Source organism: Ailuropoda melanoleuca, chromosome 2 (genome assembly GCF_002007445.2).
Source record: "Ailuropoda melanoleuca isolate Jingjing chromosome 2, ASM200744v2, whole genome shotgun sequence".
In the NCBI taxonomy this organism is placed as follows: Eukaryota; Metazoa; Chordata; class Mammalia; order Carnivora; family Ursidae; genus Ailuropoda; species Ailuropoda melanoleuca.
The window spans coordinates 150,181,978-150,197,357 of NC_048219.1; the positions used below are offsets into that span (position 1 = coordinate 150,181,978).

Genomic DNA, 15,380 nt, shown 5'->3' on the forward strand with positions numbered 1-15,380 from the left:
TGGTATCACATGCAATATGATTTCAAGAAACATATATGACTTATAAAACTCTAATTAGGAATGCCTCAAGAGTCTAGAATTCTACTGGCTTCAGAGGATACATCTGAATTCAGAAAAGATAAGAATTCATCTAGTCCTGATGTTTTCAAACATTTAACTGTAACCAACTAAAAGATATGTATCACGACTCAGCACATACATAATGTATAAGTGACGAGGTTCATAGAGCAGTATTTATACTCACTACGTGCAGTGCATGGATTTTTTCATTCTTCCCTGTTTCTTTTCCTTCCCTGCTGCTTCTTCCTTTTTTCAAATGTTGACTACAACTCTCCACAATGATTTCATGACCCTACTTGGTTGCTACCTGTCAGCTGAAATACACTGATTTGCTCCAAGCTTCCCATTTTGCTTATAAGGAACCTAAGGCTCACAGAGATTAACTGGTTTGTCCAGTGTTACAACTAGTTAATAACAAGTATGAGACAAGAATCTGAGTAATTTAAGTAATTCCCAGTTCACTATTCTCTATGCTACCCCATTCATTATTCTTGATACTATATCAGTTCTACTAATACTTTTCCTCATAAAAATAAACACTGTATGAATATGAAGAACATAACAAACTCATTAACTGAACAAACAAAAATAGTTCATCTTCTTTCTTACTTAGTAAAACGGATTTCCAGATGAGAAGTCAAATATTCTCGTGGGGTAAAGGTATGTTCCCAAACCACCATGTTTGGTACGTAATTTATAGAGAAACACAACTCAGAAAGTGCAGTGTGCAATTTATCAAGGCTGAAAAAATATTAATAAGTAAAGTAAGTAAGTAGAATGTTCAACATTTCATCATAGCAATACAAAATTACTTTTATACACATATCAGACCTTATTTGCGGATAATAATTACAGAATTCAGTATTTTTCTTTCCTAAACTGACAAGTTCAAAATCTTTAAGGATATCACTAACATGAGAGCAGTTTTCAAAAGACAGTATCACTCATTTGTTTCTCCATTCAGATGATAATTACTACACTGATTTAATATACAAATAAGAGCTTATTACATGCTCATAAAGATAATCATTTCCAAATCGTGCTGTACTTTCTGTACTGGAGGAAGAAAGTTGTCTACAAAATAGCAAATAGCTTGCTCAACATAAAATAAGCCAGTAAGTAGGAGATATACTTTAAACAAAACAAACGTTTATGCATTATTCCCCACCAATGCCTACCCTCCAAAGAAACACACAATTCTTAATAATATCTAGTCTGATAGATCCACTTTAAAAGTGATGTATGTTCTAATATAACACATGCCAAAATAAAGTCTCAGGCTATCTGACTTTAAATAAATGGAAAGCTACAGATTGCTTATATAGTGTACCCCCGCAATTTTTAGACAGATTCTTGGCCTTCAGTATGCAGTATATAAAGACAAATATTACCTATTAACATGAATTTTCTTCAAAAATCCAAAATGTGTATTTTGGAAATAAACACTATTCAAGTTCACAAAGGTAAAATAATAATAGTAATAATAATAATAATAAATGACTGAGAAATGAAGAATTTACAATTACTAGCATTCCCTCAGTACTAATGCCATTAAAAAAATGAAAAACTTCTTCTATCTGTAACAAAAAGATATAATAAAAGTGGGTGGCTTACTTGGTCACTACCAGCCTGTTTTTCCTCATACTCTCAACTCCTGGTTTTTCCCTTTCAGGTTCCCCTTTCTTACCAGTCTGTTTTTTTGACTTCTTATTCACTGCTTGACTAATGGTTTTGGCACAATGCTTGGGTAGCAACTAAATTTAAAAAGAAATGAAATCTTACATTACACCAATTATTTTGAAAAAACATTAACAATTTAAGCAAACCTTAGTTGAATCCAGACAATGTAGCAAATACCATCTAGCACTAAGAACAGAGGTATAAGTGAGACGTAGTTTACCAAGCTGGCTCAGGGAGCTCACACAGCTTGGTAGAAAAGAGATATAGGTAAATCTTTTGTGAAGGAAAAATCATAGAGGAAGGTATTATCTAAGCACAAGTTTAAAGGATAAGTAAAAACAGACTAGGCAAGCAAAGAATGAGAATATTCTACTGGAAGGAGAAGTTCAGAATTTGTTGAGAACTACTAGGTGGTAAAGCATCAAGTGCAGGGTGAAGTAGATAGTTCGAGCTATGAGGAAGGGATCTGAATGCCAAGCTACATGTTGGATTTTAAACAGTAAGAAATCCTAAAGACAGTGGCAAATTTTAAAAAACCTAAAAATGGAGTTTTATCAGAAATAATTAGATTTACTAAGAGTTTAACAAAAAAGACAGAAAATTTAAAAAATAACAGGCTAACAGTTAATTTTCTTGACTTCATACACAAACTTCCTGTCTGTAAGGAAACATGTTAATTATTACCTGGTCACTAAGAGTACACTGTTCTGTGCAAATATCAGTGATGAGATTTCGAGCTTGTTTGGCCATTTCATCCAAGAACATATTACATAAGGAAAGACTGCGATCTCCAATATGATGTCGCTGTCAAAGGAGAATAATATCAACAATAATAAAAGTTAAAAGAAAGTAGTTTGAATTAAAATACTTTTTAAATAAACATGGAAAATAAAGTTAAAGTCTATTGTACACTGAGGAGTGGGGGTAAGGAATGCTCTAGATCTCTTCTATCTCTTGGAACAACTAACCTACCATACTGTATTTACACAGTCGACATAAAGTATTTGTTGAGTATACAAGTAAAGTATGACTGGAGGGATCTTAGAGTACCAGTACTTTCTTTAACATGAAAAACTATTAACTTTCAATTTTTACAAGGTCCTACATCCGAATCTTAAATACTAAACTATCAAACAGAGGATGTAAAAGAACACATTTATGTTTTCTAATCTTAACTGATACACACACATATATGTACTATATACACATATATAAAGATCTTGACATAACAAATAACTTGGTAGTATATAAACAGAAAAGCTTAAATATTTAATTAAAATTGTTGGCAATCAGGTCAGTAAAACAAAGAAATTCACAAGGCACTCAACTCCCTAAAATCAAACTCTCTAACCCAGAAAAGAAAAAAAGCTGACCATACATTTTCTGAACTCAACAGGGGGGAAAAAAGAAGAGTATATTTAATTTTTAGGAGATGAGATATGTATATGTAGACATACACTCACTCAAATGCATCTCTCTCTACAGGATTCTGTATCTTTTTAGTTCTGGTGGCTATCATAATAATTGAACAGGTTTTTTTTGTCAATGGTAACTAGAATGTTGAGTATATAATGCTATAAAATTTTGCACTACACATTTGTAATACTTTATAAAAAGATCAATTTTTGAAAGTTTACCTTACCGGATCTTCCATAATTATGTAACAAATATACAGTTTACATATGGCATTTCTATGCTGCTAAAATAAATGTAATATATAAGAATATAAAAATTCTTAAACACCTAAAGTAACTATTCCCAGATCTATCATGATACTTTAATGTATTTTATTCTAAATGCCCTTGAAAATTTTAAGAGGAAGCCAAACCAAAAGGAATCTTCAGGCCAGATACAATTAAATACTGGTTCACTTTACTTGAGGAAAGATTTCAAATTATAAACATTTAGGGTTTTATTTAACCACATTCTGACTCCTGAAAGATGAAACATATCCCTTGCTATCACTTATTCGTAAAACAAAAAAAAAAACAAAACAAAACACTGAATTAGCATTTCTTCAAATTTACTAGACTTATTTAAAATACAAATCTGATATTACTATTATCCTTCAGTGGCTCAGAAATGTTGAGACTGGATGAAAAACAAAAGTAAAGTCTCTCCATGATCTGCCTCAGCCTCAGGTTACAGTAATAAGAACAAATTTTAGGAGAACAATGTCAGAAGCAGAGAGACCACTTAGGAGACTACAATAATGCAGGAAAAAAGTTGTGGCTTTGACAAGGATGAGAAGTGGTAGGAGTTTGGATACAGATGAAGCCAAAAGGCAGAAAAAGCTTCAAAGGATGGTGATGGGGTAACATGCAGAGAATCAACAGTTCTACCCTGGACATGTTACATTTCAGATGGTTAAAAATACCTAACCTGTAGCAGAATATCCAGAAAATCTAGATCTGAAAAGTCTGTAGAGATAAAAACATCAGAAATACGCTACGTGAAATAAGCCAGACACAAAAAGGCAAATACTACATGGTTCCACCTATATAAACCACCTAGAATAGCCAAATTTTTAGAGACAGAAAACAGACTAGAGGATACCAAGCGTTGGAGGAATGAGAAATTACTACTTAATGATTATAAAGGTTCTGCTTGGATGACAAAGGTTTTGGAAATGGATAGTAGTGGTGGTTCCACAACACTGTGAAAGTAAATAACGTACTGAACTGCACATTTAAAAATAATTTAAATGGCACATTTTTCTGTCATATATATAACATTATATATATATATTATAGATAGATAGATTTTAATCAGTTTTTTAAAAGAAAAAAAGGAATGGGAGTAGAGTGCAAATTGTTGAAGATTTAAATGCCTGGGTAAGAAATTTTTACTTTCTCCATATGCAAGAGACAATCAATCACTGAGTATTCTTCAAGAAGGAAAGACACGCTCTGGTGGCACTGTAGTAGATAGTCTTAAAGGCAGAAATACTGAAGACAGGAAAGCTATTTAGGACTATTTAGGAGTACATATGAAGAGTATCGCAAATTTGAGCTACAAGAGTGACATAAGCAATGGAAAGTAGAAGATGGATTCAAGAAATGAAACCAGATAAATAAAATTAACAGGATACTTCATGAGTAATTTAATGGGAAGGATGACTATGCGGAAAAAATTAATAGTTTATCTTAGGTATAAAGCTTGAGGATAAAATCTATTACATCCAAAAACTTTATGAAAGTATTAAATTTGGTGGTGTTGATATCCTCACAGATAATAATCCTAAAAGCAGTCCCTACTAAACTTCCTGCAGGCTAACCTCTCTCAGAGTCCACTTCCAATGCACTGCTGGAATAGAATCTGCAACAGATGTTACTAATGCTTAAAGACATTAATAATGCTCCTGCTATTTGTCAGTTTCTTTTCTCCAAGTTCTGTAGTTCTAAGTAAAGGGATTCAACACTAAGTTAAACTATAAAGAAATAGATCATTTAATTTTAATATATAGTCTTACCACCCTTACAAAGTGACATCTCTTCTTTAAAGATCAGAAGAATACTGGAGGAGGGAGGTTAAGATGGCGGAGGAGTAGGGGACCCCTTTTTCAGCCGGTCCCCTGAGTTGAGCTGGATAGGTACCAGCAGCAGGAATATCCACGGAATCAGCCTGAGACGCAGGAAGATACATCTGGATCTCTACAAATGAACATCTCCAGCGCTGAGTATCGAGGTACGAAGCGGGGAGCCGTGAAACCGCGCACAGATATCGGAAGCTAAACAGAAGGGGGAGGGAGCCGCCGTGTCAGGGCGCCGGGAAGCGGTAGCCACCTGCAAGGGGGAGCGGACAGACCGCGGACCCGCACGCCTGAGACAGCAGGCTGAGAAGGGAGCTCCGGGAGCGCACGCGGGACGGCTGGCGGTTGGCGGGCCACCTGCACGGGGGAGCAGGCGGACTCGCGGACGGCACCCGCGAGACAACAGACTTAGAACGCGAGCTCCAGGAGCGCGCGCGCAGGGCGGCTGGCGGGCCACCTGCACCGGGGAGCGGGCGGACCGCGGACCCGCACTCTGGAAACGGCAGACTGAGTCCGTGAGCCGGGAGCGTGCACCACCAAGCATCTCACGGAGCTCCGGAGCTCCGGTGTGCTCACTGGATCGAGGCTGAGACCGGGAGCTCCGGGAGCGTCCGCGGGGCGGCTGGCGGCTGGAGGGCCACCTGCACGGGGGAGCAGGCGGACTCGCGGTCAGCACCCGTGAGACACCAGACTGAGACGGGGAGCTCCGGGAGCCCGCGCGGGGCGGCTGGCGGCGGGCGGGGTTGGAAACACAAAGGACAGAGACGTGCCGGCCCTGGAAGTGAGGGCTGGGACGCCGGGTGTGGGGCGCACAGCCCGGGATGCTGCAGGGTTGAGCAGCACCAACAGAAACAGAGTTAAAGTGGCCAGAACATCAGTGGAGAACGATCCGCGATCCCTCTGTTCTGAGACAGAGGCTGAATTTCAGCCGCTGCTGCTCTCTCAGAAGAGGCATAGCAAACCGCCAGGGAAAGCCGCCAGAGAACAAAAGCCCGGAAATACCGGCTCACAGGGTGCCCATCCCCATCCCCCCTCGCAAGGGACACAGAGACTCTACCCAAACAGGGTTTTCTGAGTACCGGCAGGCAGGCCCCTCCCCCAGAAGGCAGGCTGAAAAATCAAGAAGCCCACAACCCGGAGCGCCTGAGTGGCGCAGTCACCAAGCACCTGTCTTCGGATTAGGGTGTGATCACAACGCTCCGTAAGGAGTCCCTCATCGGGCTTCTCCACCGGGAACCTGCTTCTTCCTCTCCCACTCCTCTGCTTGGGTTCCCTTTCTTGCTGACTGTCTCTCTCTCTCTCAAATAAATAAATAAACTCTTTAAGGAAGAAGCCCACATCCCTAAGATCTCTATAAAACAAGGGCGCACGGCCTGGGTCCCAGTCAACACTTGGGCTCTGGACAACCCTGCAATCTCTCTTCATCAGAATGACGAGAAGGAGAAGTCCCCCCCAGCAAAGAAAAGATAATGAGTCTGTGGCCTCTGCCACAGAATTGGCCTCGGCCACAGAATTAATACATATGGATGTATCCCAATTATCAGAAATGGAATTCAGAGCAACAATGGTCAAGATGATGAGTAAACTTGAAAAAAGCATCAGAGAAAGCGTTGCTGAGAATATAGAATCCCTAAGGGCAGAAATGAGAGCGAATCTGACAGAAATTAAAAATTCTATGGGCCAAATACAGTCAAAACTAGAGGCTCTGACGGCCAGGGTCACCGAGGCAGAGGAACGCGTTAGCGAATTGGAGGATGGGTTAGTAGAAGAAAAAACGAAAATAGAAGCTGGTCTTAAAAAAATCCACGCCCACGAATGTAGATTACGGGAGATTACTGACTCTATGAAACGATCCAATGTCAGAATCATCGGCATCCCTGAAGGGGTGGAGAAAAACAGAGGTCTAGAAGAGATATTTGAACAAATTGTAGCTGAAAACTTCCCTAATCTAGCAAGGGAAACAAGCATTCGTGTCCAAGAGGCAGAGAGGACCCCATCCAAGCTCAACCAGGACAAACCTACGCCACGGCATGTCATAGTGCAATTCGCAAATATTAGATCCAAGGATACAGTATTGAAAGCGGCCAGGGCAAAGAAATTTCTCACGTACCAAGGCAAAGGTATCAGGATTACGTCAGACCTGTCTACAGAGACCTGGAATGAGAGAAAGGCTTGGGGGGGCATTTTTAAAGCTCTTTCAGAGAAAAACATGCAGCCAAGGATCCTTTATCCAGCAAAGCTGTCATTCAGAATTGATGGAGAAATAAAGACGTTCCAAAATCGCCAATCATTAACCAATTTCGTAACCACGAAACCAGCCCTACAGGAGATATTAAGGGGGGCTCTATAAAGGTAAAAAGGCCCCAAGAGTGATACAGAGCAGCAAGTCACAACCGATACAAAGACTTTAAAGAGAAATGGCATCATTAAAATCATATCTGTCAATAATCTCTATCAATCTAAATGGCTTAAACTCTCCCATAAAACGCCACAGGGTTGCAGATTGGATAAAAAGACATGACCCATCCATTTGCTGTCTACAAGAGACTCATTTTGAACCCAAAGATGCATTCAGACTTAGAGTAAGGGGATGGAGTACCATCTTCCACGCAAATGGACCTCAAAAGAAAGCTGGAGTAGCAATTCTCATATCAGATAGACTGGATTTTAAACTAGAGGCCATAGAGAGAGATACAGAAGGGCACTATATTATTCTTAAAGGAAGTATTCAACAAGTGGATATGACAATTATTAATATATATGCCCCCAACAGGGGAGCAGCAAGATACACAAGCCAACTCTTAACCAAAATAAAGAGACATATAGATAAGAACACAGTAATAGTAGGGGACCTCAACACCCCACTATCAGAAATAGACAGAACACCCTGGCAAAAACTAAGCAAAGAATCAAAGGCTTTGAATGCCATACTCGACGAGTTGGACCTCATAGATATATATAGAACACTACACCCCAGAACCAAAGAATACTCATTCTATTCAAATGCCCATGGAACATTCTCAAGAATAGATCATGCTCTGGGACACAAAACAGGTCTCAGCCAATACCAAAAGATTGAAATTATCCCCTGCATATTCTCAGACCACAACGCTCTGAAATTGGAACTCAACCACAAGGAAAAACCTGGAAGAAACTCAAACACTTGGAGGCTAAGAACCATCCTGCTCAAGAATGACTCGATAAACCAGGAAATCAAAAAACAAATTAAACAATTTATGGAGACCAACGAGAATGAATACACAACGGTCCAAAACCTATGGGATACTGCAAAGGCAGTCCTAAGGGGGAAATACATAGCCATCCAAGCCTCACTCAAAAGAATAGAAAAATCTAAAATGCAGTTTCTATATTCTCACCTCAAGAAACTGGAACAGCAACAGAGGGACAGGCCTAACCCACTGACAAGGAAGGAGTTGACCAAGATTAGAGCAGAAATCAATGAATTAGAGACCAGAACCACAGTAGAGCAGATCAACAGGACTAGAAGCTGGTTCTTTGAGAGAATCCATAAAATTGATAGACCACTGGCAAAACTTGTCCAAAAACAAAGAGAAAGGACTGAGATTATTAAAATTATGACTGAAAAGGGAGAGGTCACGACCAGCACCATTGAAATTGCAAGGATTATTAGAAACTTTTATCAACAGCTATATGCCAAAAAACTAAACAATCTGGAAGAGATGGAGGCCTTCCTGGAAACCTATAAACTACCAAGACTGAAACAGGAAGAAATAGATTTCTTAAATAGGCCAATTAACTATGAAGAAATTGAGTCAGTGATAAACAACCTTCCAAATAATAAAACTCCAGGCCCAGACGGTTTTCCTGGGGAATTCTACCAAACATTCAAAGAAGAAATAATACCTATTCTCCTAAAGCTATTTCAAAAAATAGAAACAGAAGGAAAGCTACCAAACTCATTCTATGAGGCTAATATTACCTTGATCCCCAAACCAGGCAAAGACCCCCTCAAAAAGGAGAATTACAGACCGATTTCTCTAATGAATATGGATGCCAAAATCCTCAACAAGATCCTTGCTAATAGAATCCAACAGTACATTAAAAGGATTATCCATCATGACCAAGTGGGATTCATACCTGGGATGCAAGCATGGTTCAACACTCGCAAATCAATCAATGTGATACATCATATCAACAAGAAAAGACTCAAGAACCATATGATCCTCTCAATTGATGCAGAAAAAGCATTTGACAAAATACAGCATCCTTTCCTGATTAAAACCCTTCAGAGTGTAGGAATAGAGGGTACATTTCTCAATCTCATAAAAGCCATCTATGAAAAGCCTACTGCAAGCATTATTCTCAATGGGGAAAAGCTGGAAGCCTTTCCCTTAAGATCAGGAACACGACAAGGATGCCCACTCTCGCCACTATTATTCAACATAGTACTAGAAGTCCTTGCAACAGCAATCAGAAGACAAAAAGGGATCAAAGGTATCCAAATCGGCAAAGAAGAAGTCAAACTGTCTCTCTTTGCAGATGACATGATACTCTATATGGAAAACCCAAAGGAATCCACTCCCAAACTATTAGAAGTTATAGAACAATTCAGTAAGGTGGCAGGATACAAAATCAATGCCCAGAAATCAGTTGCATTTCTATACACGAATAACGAGACTGAAGAAAGAGAAATTAGGGAATCCATCCCATTTACAATAACACCAAAAACCATGCGTTACCTTGGAATTAACTTAACCAGAGACGTAAAGGACCTATATGCTAGAAACTATAGATCACTTTTGAAAGATATTGAGGAAGACATAAAAAGATGGAAAAATATTCCATGCTCATGGATTGGAAGAATTAACATAGTTAAAATGTCCATACTACCCAGAGCAATCTACACTTTCAATGCTATCCCGATCAAAATACCGAGGACATTTTTCAAAGAACTGGAACAAATAGTCCTTAAATTTGTATGGAACCAGAAAAGGCCCCGAATCTCCAAGGAACTGTTGAAAAGGAAAAACAAAGCTGGGGGCATCACAATGCCGGATTTCGAGCTGTACTACAAAGCTGTGATCACAAAGACAGCATGGTACTGGCACAAAAACAGACACATCGACCAATGGAACAGAATAGAGAACCCAGAAATGGACCCTCGGCTCTTTGGGCAACTAATCTTTGATAAAGCAGGAAAAAACATCCGGTGGAAAAAAGACAGTCTCTTCAATAAATGGTGCTGGGAAAATTGGACAGCTACATGCAAAAGAATGAAACTTGACCACTCTCTCACACCATACACAAAAATAAACTCCAAATGGATGAAAGACCTCAATGTGAGACAGGAATCCATCAAAATTCTAGAGGAGAACATAGGCAACAACTTCTATGACATCGGCCAGAGCAACCTTTTTCACGACACATCTCCAAAGGCAAGAGAAATAAAAGATAAAATGAACTTATGGGACTTTATCAGGATAAAGAGCTTCTGCACAGCCAAGGAAACAGTCAAAAAAACTAAGAGACAGCCCACGGAATGGGAGAATATATTTGCAAAGGACACCACAGATAAAGGACTGGTATCCAAGATCTACAAAGAACTTCTCAAACTCAATACACGAGAAACAAATAAACAAATCATAAAATGGGCAGAAGATATGAACAGACACTTTTCCAATGAAGACATACAAATGGCTAACAGACACATGAAAAAATGTTCAAAATCATTAGCCATCAGGGAAATTCAAATCAAAACCACACTGAGATACCACCTTACGCCAGTTAGAATGGCAAAGATAGACAAGGCAAGAAACAACAATTGTTGGAGAGGATGTGGAGAAAGGGGATCCCTCCTACATTGTTGGTGGGAATGCAAGTTGGTACAGCCACTCTGGAAAACAGTGTGGAGGTCCCTTAAAAAGTTAAAAATTGAACTACCCTATGACCCAGCCATTGCACTACTGGGTGTTTACCCCAAAGATACAGACGTAGTAAAGAGAAGGGCCATATGCACCCCAATGTTCATAGCTGCATTGTCCACAATAGCCAAATCATGGAAGGAGCCGAGATGCCCTTCAACAGATGACTGGATTAAGAAGCTGTGGTCCATATATACAATGGAATATTACTCAGCTATCAGAAAGAACGAATTCTCAACATTTGCTGCAACATGGACGGCACTGGAGGAGATAATGCTAAGTGAAATAAGTCAAGCAGAGAAAGACAATTATCATATGATTTCTCTCATCTATGGAACATAAGAACTAGGATGATCGGTAGGGGAAGAAAGGGATAAAGAAAAGGGGGGTAATCAGAAGGGGGAATGAAACATGAGAGACTATGGACTATGAGAAACAAACTGAAGACTTCAGAGGGGAGGGGGTGGGGGAAGGGGATAGACTGGTGATGGGTAGTAAGGAGGGCACGTATTGCATGGTGCACTGGGTGTTATACGCAACTAATGAAGCATCAAACTTTACATCAGAATCAGGGGATGTACTGTATAGTGATTAACATAATATAATAAAATAAAATTAATAAAAAAAAAGAATACTAAGAATATTGATACTATTGATAAAACTACTGAGTTCAATTATTTAATAACTATTTGTGCCTGTGTGTATGTCTTACAAATACTTTAATAATGTTAATTTTGTTTACTACATCTATCATATTAACAAGTCAGTGAAATTCCTCTTTGACATGTTTATGTTTACAGTCAGTAATCTGTACATTCAATTTTCAACTCTTTTCAATAACAGTTTAAGAGAAAAAGTAAGCATACAAAATCAATTGCTGTATGGAACTTTACCATAAATATGAATACCTGACCCACCATTTAATAAATGTAATTCTAAGTGACTTTATGGTATGTTCTTAAAAATATGTATGTGCATTTATCCATCCATGCAAATAAGCACTACATCTATTTTAATCTATTCAAACATTGTTCTGATTCTGCATAGAGAGAAATTAGGTAGGAAGCTAGATTAGGTAACTGTGACTCTGTGAAATCTAGCCAGCTACATGTTTGGTCTAGTGTATTCTGCATGCCATATAAATCACAGTACTACCCTGAAATTACCTCTTCTGGACACAGTTCATGTGTGCAACTCATAAAATGAGTGCAAAGTAGTGGAAATGCAATTGAATATCTTGACTGAGAGGGTAACTCCAAACACTGTTGAAACATCTTCTCAAAAGCACGACTATAAAAACTATATAAGGAAACAAATTAAAAATTAGAATCACCATTTTTATAGTTAAAAATTTTATGATACCGTACTTAGTTAATTTAATTTGACTTCAGTGAATTAAAGTTATCAACTGGTAGCCTTTATTCCTTTAAGAAGAGAGTAGTTATTTTTCCAGAGTATCTTTTATACATCAACAATCATTACAGAGTAATAAAAATATTATTTGTGTAATAGTAACAAGTTTTTTAAAAAATTAAAAAAAACTTATCTATGGCATATGAATATACGACATTCAAATCTCACACCACCAAATTTTATCAAAGGCAAGTCACTATCAATTGTAAGAAACACCACTATTTTATGTACCACTAAGAAAGAAAAACACTGTCAATTAAACAATGATGCACCATCAATTTTAAATTACCACCTGATTTAGGAGATATTAAACGTATTTAGGAGATATTAAACATAAAATAATATCAGTCAATAAAATATCATACATTTTGGAATAGTAAGACAACCAGAGTAGTAAACATGTCTTTATACTGGATGTACAGACAAAATAAAGATTTTAAACATTATTCAAAGTATTTTTATTTCTAAGGAAAGGGAAGAGGACTTTTTAACTGCAGTAGCCTTCTTTTACCAATAGGAATCTTTCTGTAGCTCAAATATATGTAAACATAAAATGTTTCATTTTCTTTCCAAGTCAAACAATAGTATAGGGTTCCAAATAATCTTAAAATTCTTGCAAATTTGACATGTGTTTCAGTGATATATTGTGTTTCAGAAGTTTCTTTAAGAAACCTCTCATGCCTTCCCTGTCTGGTGCTTTGGATTTCTTTTGCAATACTGCTAATTAAAGCTATCCTAACAAACTGCCCAAATCAGTGTGGACTGGGGTATCTTCCAAAATAAAAACGAGAAGCTATTCATAATGATAGCTTTTCAATACACAGAAACTATCATCACTATCCACTGAGATTATCTCAGCATTATAGAAATAAAGGGACATACTAGGTTACTCCAAACAGCTTCCATACAGGAAAAAAAGCCAAGAAGCAGACAGAGTTGATACTGCACAGCTTTGGAGCCAGAATACTTGTAAATGTGGTCCCACTGTTTATTAGTCTGATCACAATTAAGTTCACTTATTCATTCAAACATTTATTAAGTACCTACTATGTTAGATACTAAAAGAACAAAAACCTGACCTTCCTTCAAGGACCACATTATGTGGGGAGAAAGAGAGGAAAGAAAATAAAGAGCTATGATAGGAGCAAAAGAAAACAGAGCACAATAGTGGGAGTAGTTACAACATCATCATAATATTAATATCTACTTACTGCAGAGTGAAATTACTTGTTATTTAATTTCCAACATTTGCTCTACTTGACCCTGATTCACTTTTTTCCCTTAATCTAATGATGCAAAAGAGGGCCTTAAGGCAATCTGAAGTGACTGTTTTTTACCTCCTCAAAAAAAAGTGTAAAAATATATTCACAACAGTAAGAGTTGCTCTTACAGAGAATTAAAAAAAAAAAAAAAGACATATGATTCTTACTTGGTAGACTTCCTTTTGTTAGCAAGTTGTCATTCCCTTTATTCTTAAAAGTCTATTACTGAATGGTCTCAAGGATGACACTAACATAAAAATAATCAACAAAGATATCTTTGGATACTAAAAATTTCAAATTGATTTAAAAAAATTACCACATACCAAAATATGGAGAGATCTGATGTTTCCACCAACATTTCCACCAAGGAATCCACCATCTTTGTATGAAAAATTATTGTATTCATCATCTTTCCAAGTTCTCTGTGATCTGCAAGGCTAAGTGAAGCCTTAGAAACACTAGTGTATGCCTGTGAAAGTAAACATAAGCAGTTTAAGCAAAGACCGATGATTTCAGCGTTGACATTCTACAGGGAAAAAAAAAATCCCATTATTGAAAATCTTTTAATGTTTATTTTGATGCTGTATCAGTAACATCACCTTTTAAAAGTTGTCAATGGTATATCGAACTTGAAATTCCTATAAAAATTCTTTAAATAAACTGAAATACTACTGCCAATAAAAATATCTAATATATGGGTCATTCACCTAGAACCCCAAAGGAACTGAAGTTATGGTATTAAAAGTATAAAACAGTGAATTGTCAAGTTAGCTCTACCAAAAGAAATTTTCAATCTAGTTTGAGAGAAAAAATACATGGGGCACACTCAGATGAAAGTAAGTACTGTACATGTTGAATCACTGAGGTTTGATTATAGTAATTAAAACACACAGTACTAATTGATGAATTCTAGAAAAGAACTGAAGATAATAAAAATTAGTGTAGGTTGACCAATAAGGTGACAGAACTTAACCAAAACCATCAGGACAGGTATATAGGAAAAGAAATTCTACTGTAAGTGTACCAAATCAGAGAGAAGAAACCTGTCCATGGACAGTGGGCATTCCACAAAGGCACAGAACAAGAACAGAAGGAATATCTACAGAATAAATACGGTTCACTATGGCTACAGTTAAAATGAAAAGAGGAGGAAGAAAATGGTGTAAGAAGAGATTCAACCAGATCATGTAGACCCCTGTATACCACATTAAAGAATTTAAACCTTTTGGTGAACCAAAGGTTCTATGTAGTGGCAAATCACTGTTTTAGAAAGATTATTCTATGTGGAGGAGGGAACTGGGGAAAGGTGAACAGAAAGGGAATAGGAGGCAGAGATCTGTTAGGAGGGAGTAGTGGCAATAATCCAGACAGGATTATGATGGTCTAGTCTACAATGGTGGTAGTTCAAAAGCATTTCATCTGAGAAAAGATCAGATATGGTGGGCAAAAGAAGAATTATGAATGATGGCCAAGATTCTGGTTTTGGGAGATACTACTTCATGGATCTCATGCGTGCCTACACATTCTCAA

General features: G+C 37.6%; 1 protein-coding gene across 2 annotated transcripts in view; it reads right to left on the reverse strand.

The window, feature by feature from the left end:
- The window catches only part of NCKAP1 (NCK associated protein 1), a 107,316-nt gene that overhangs the window by 31,930 nt on the left and 60,006 nt on the right, over positions 1-15,380 (reverse strand). For both annotated transcript variants that reach the window (XM_034654822.1, XM_034654823.1), the window contains 5 exons: positions 14,174-14,319; positions 12,342-12,474; positions 2,425-2,544; positions 1,675-1,814; positions 670-801 (listed from right to left, as the gene is read on the reverse strand). In XM_034654822.1, the coding sequence (XP_034510713.1) occupies positions 670-801; positions 1,675-1,814; positions 2,425-2,544; positions 12,342-12,474; positions 14,174-14,319 (671 nt within the window). The remainder of the gene's footprint in view (positions 1-669; positions 802-1,674; positions 1,815-2,424; positions 2,545-12,341; positions 12,475-14,173; positions 14,320-15,380) is intronic.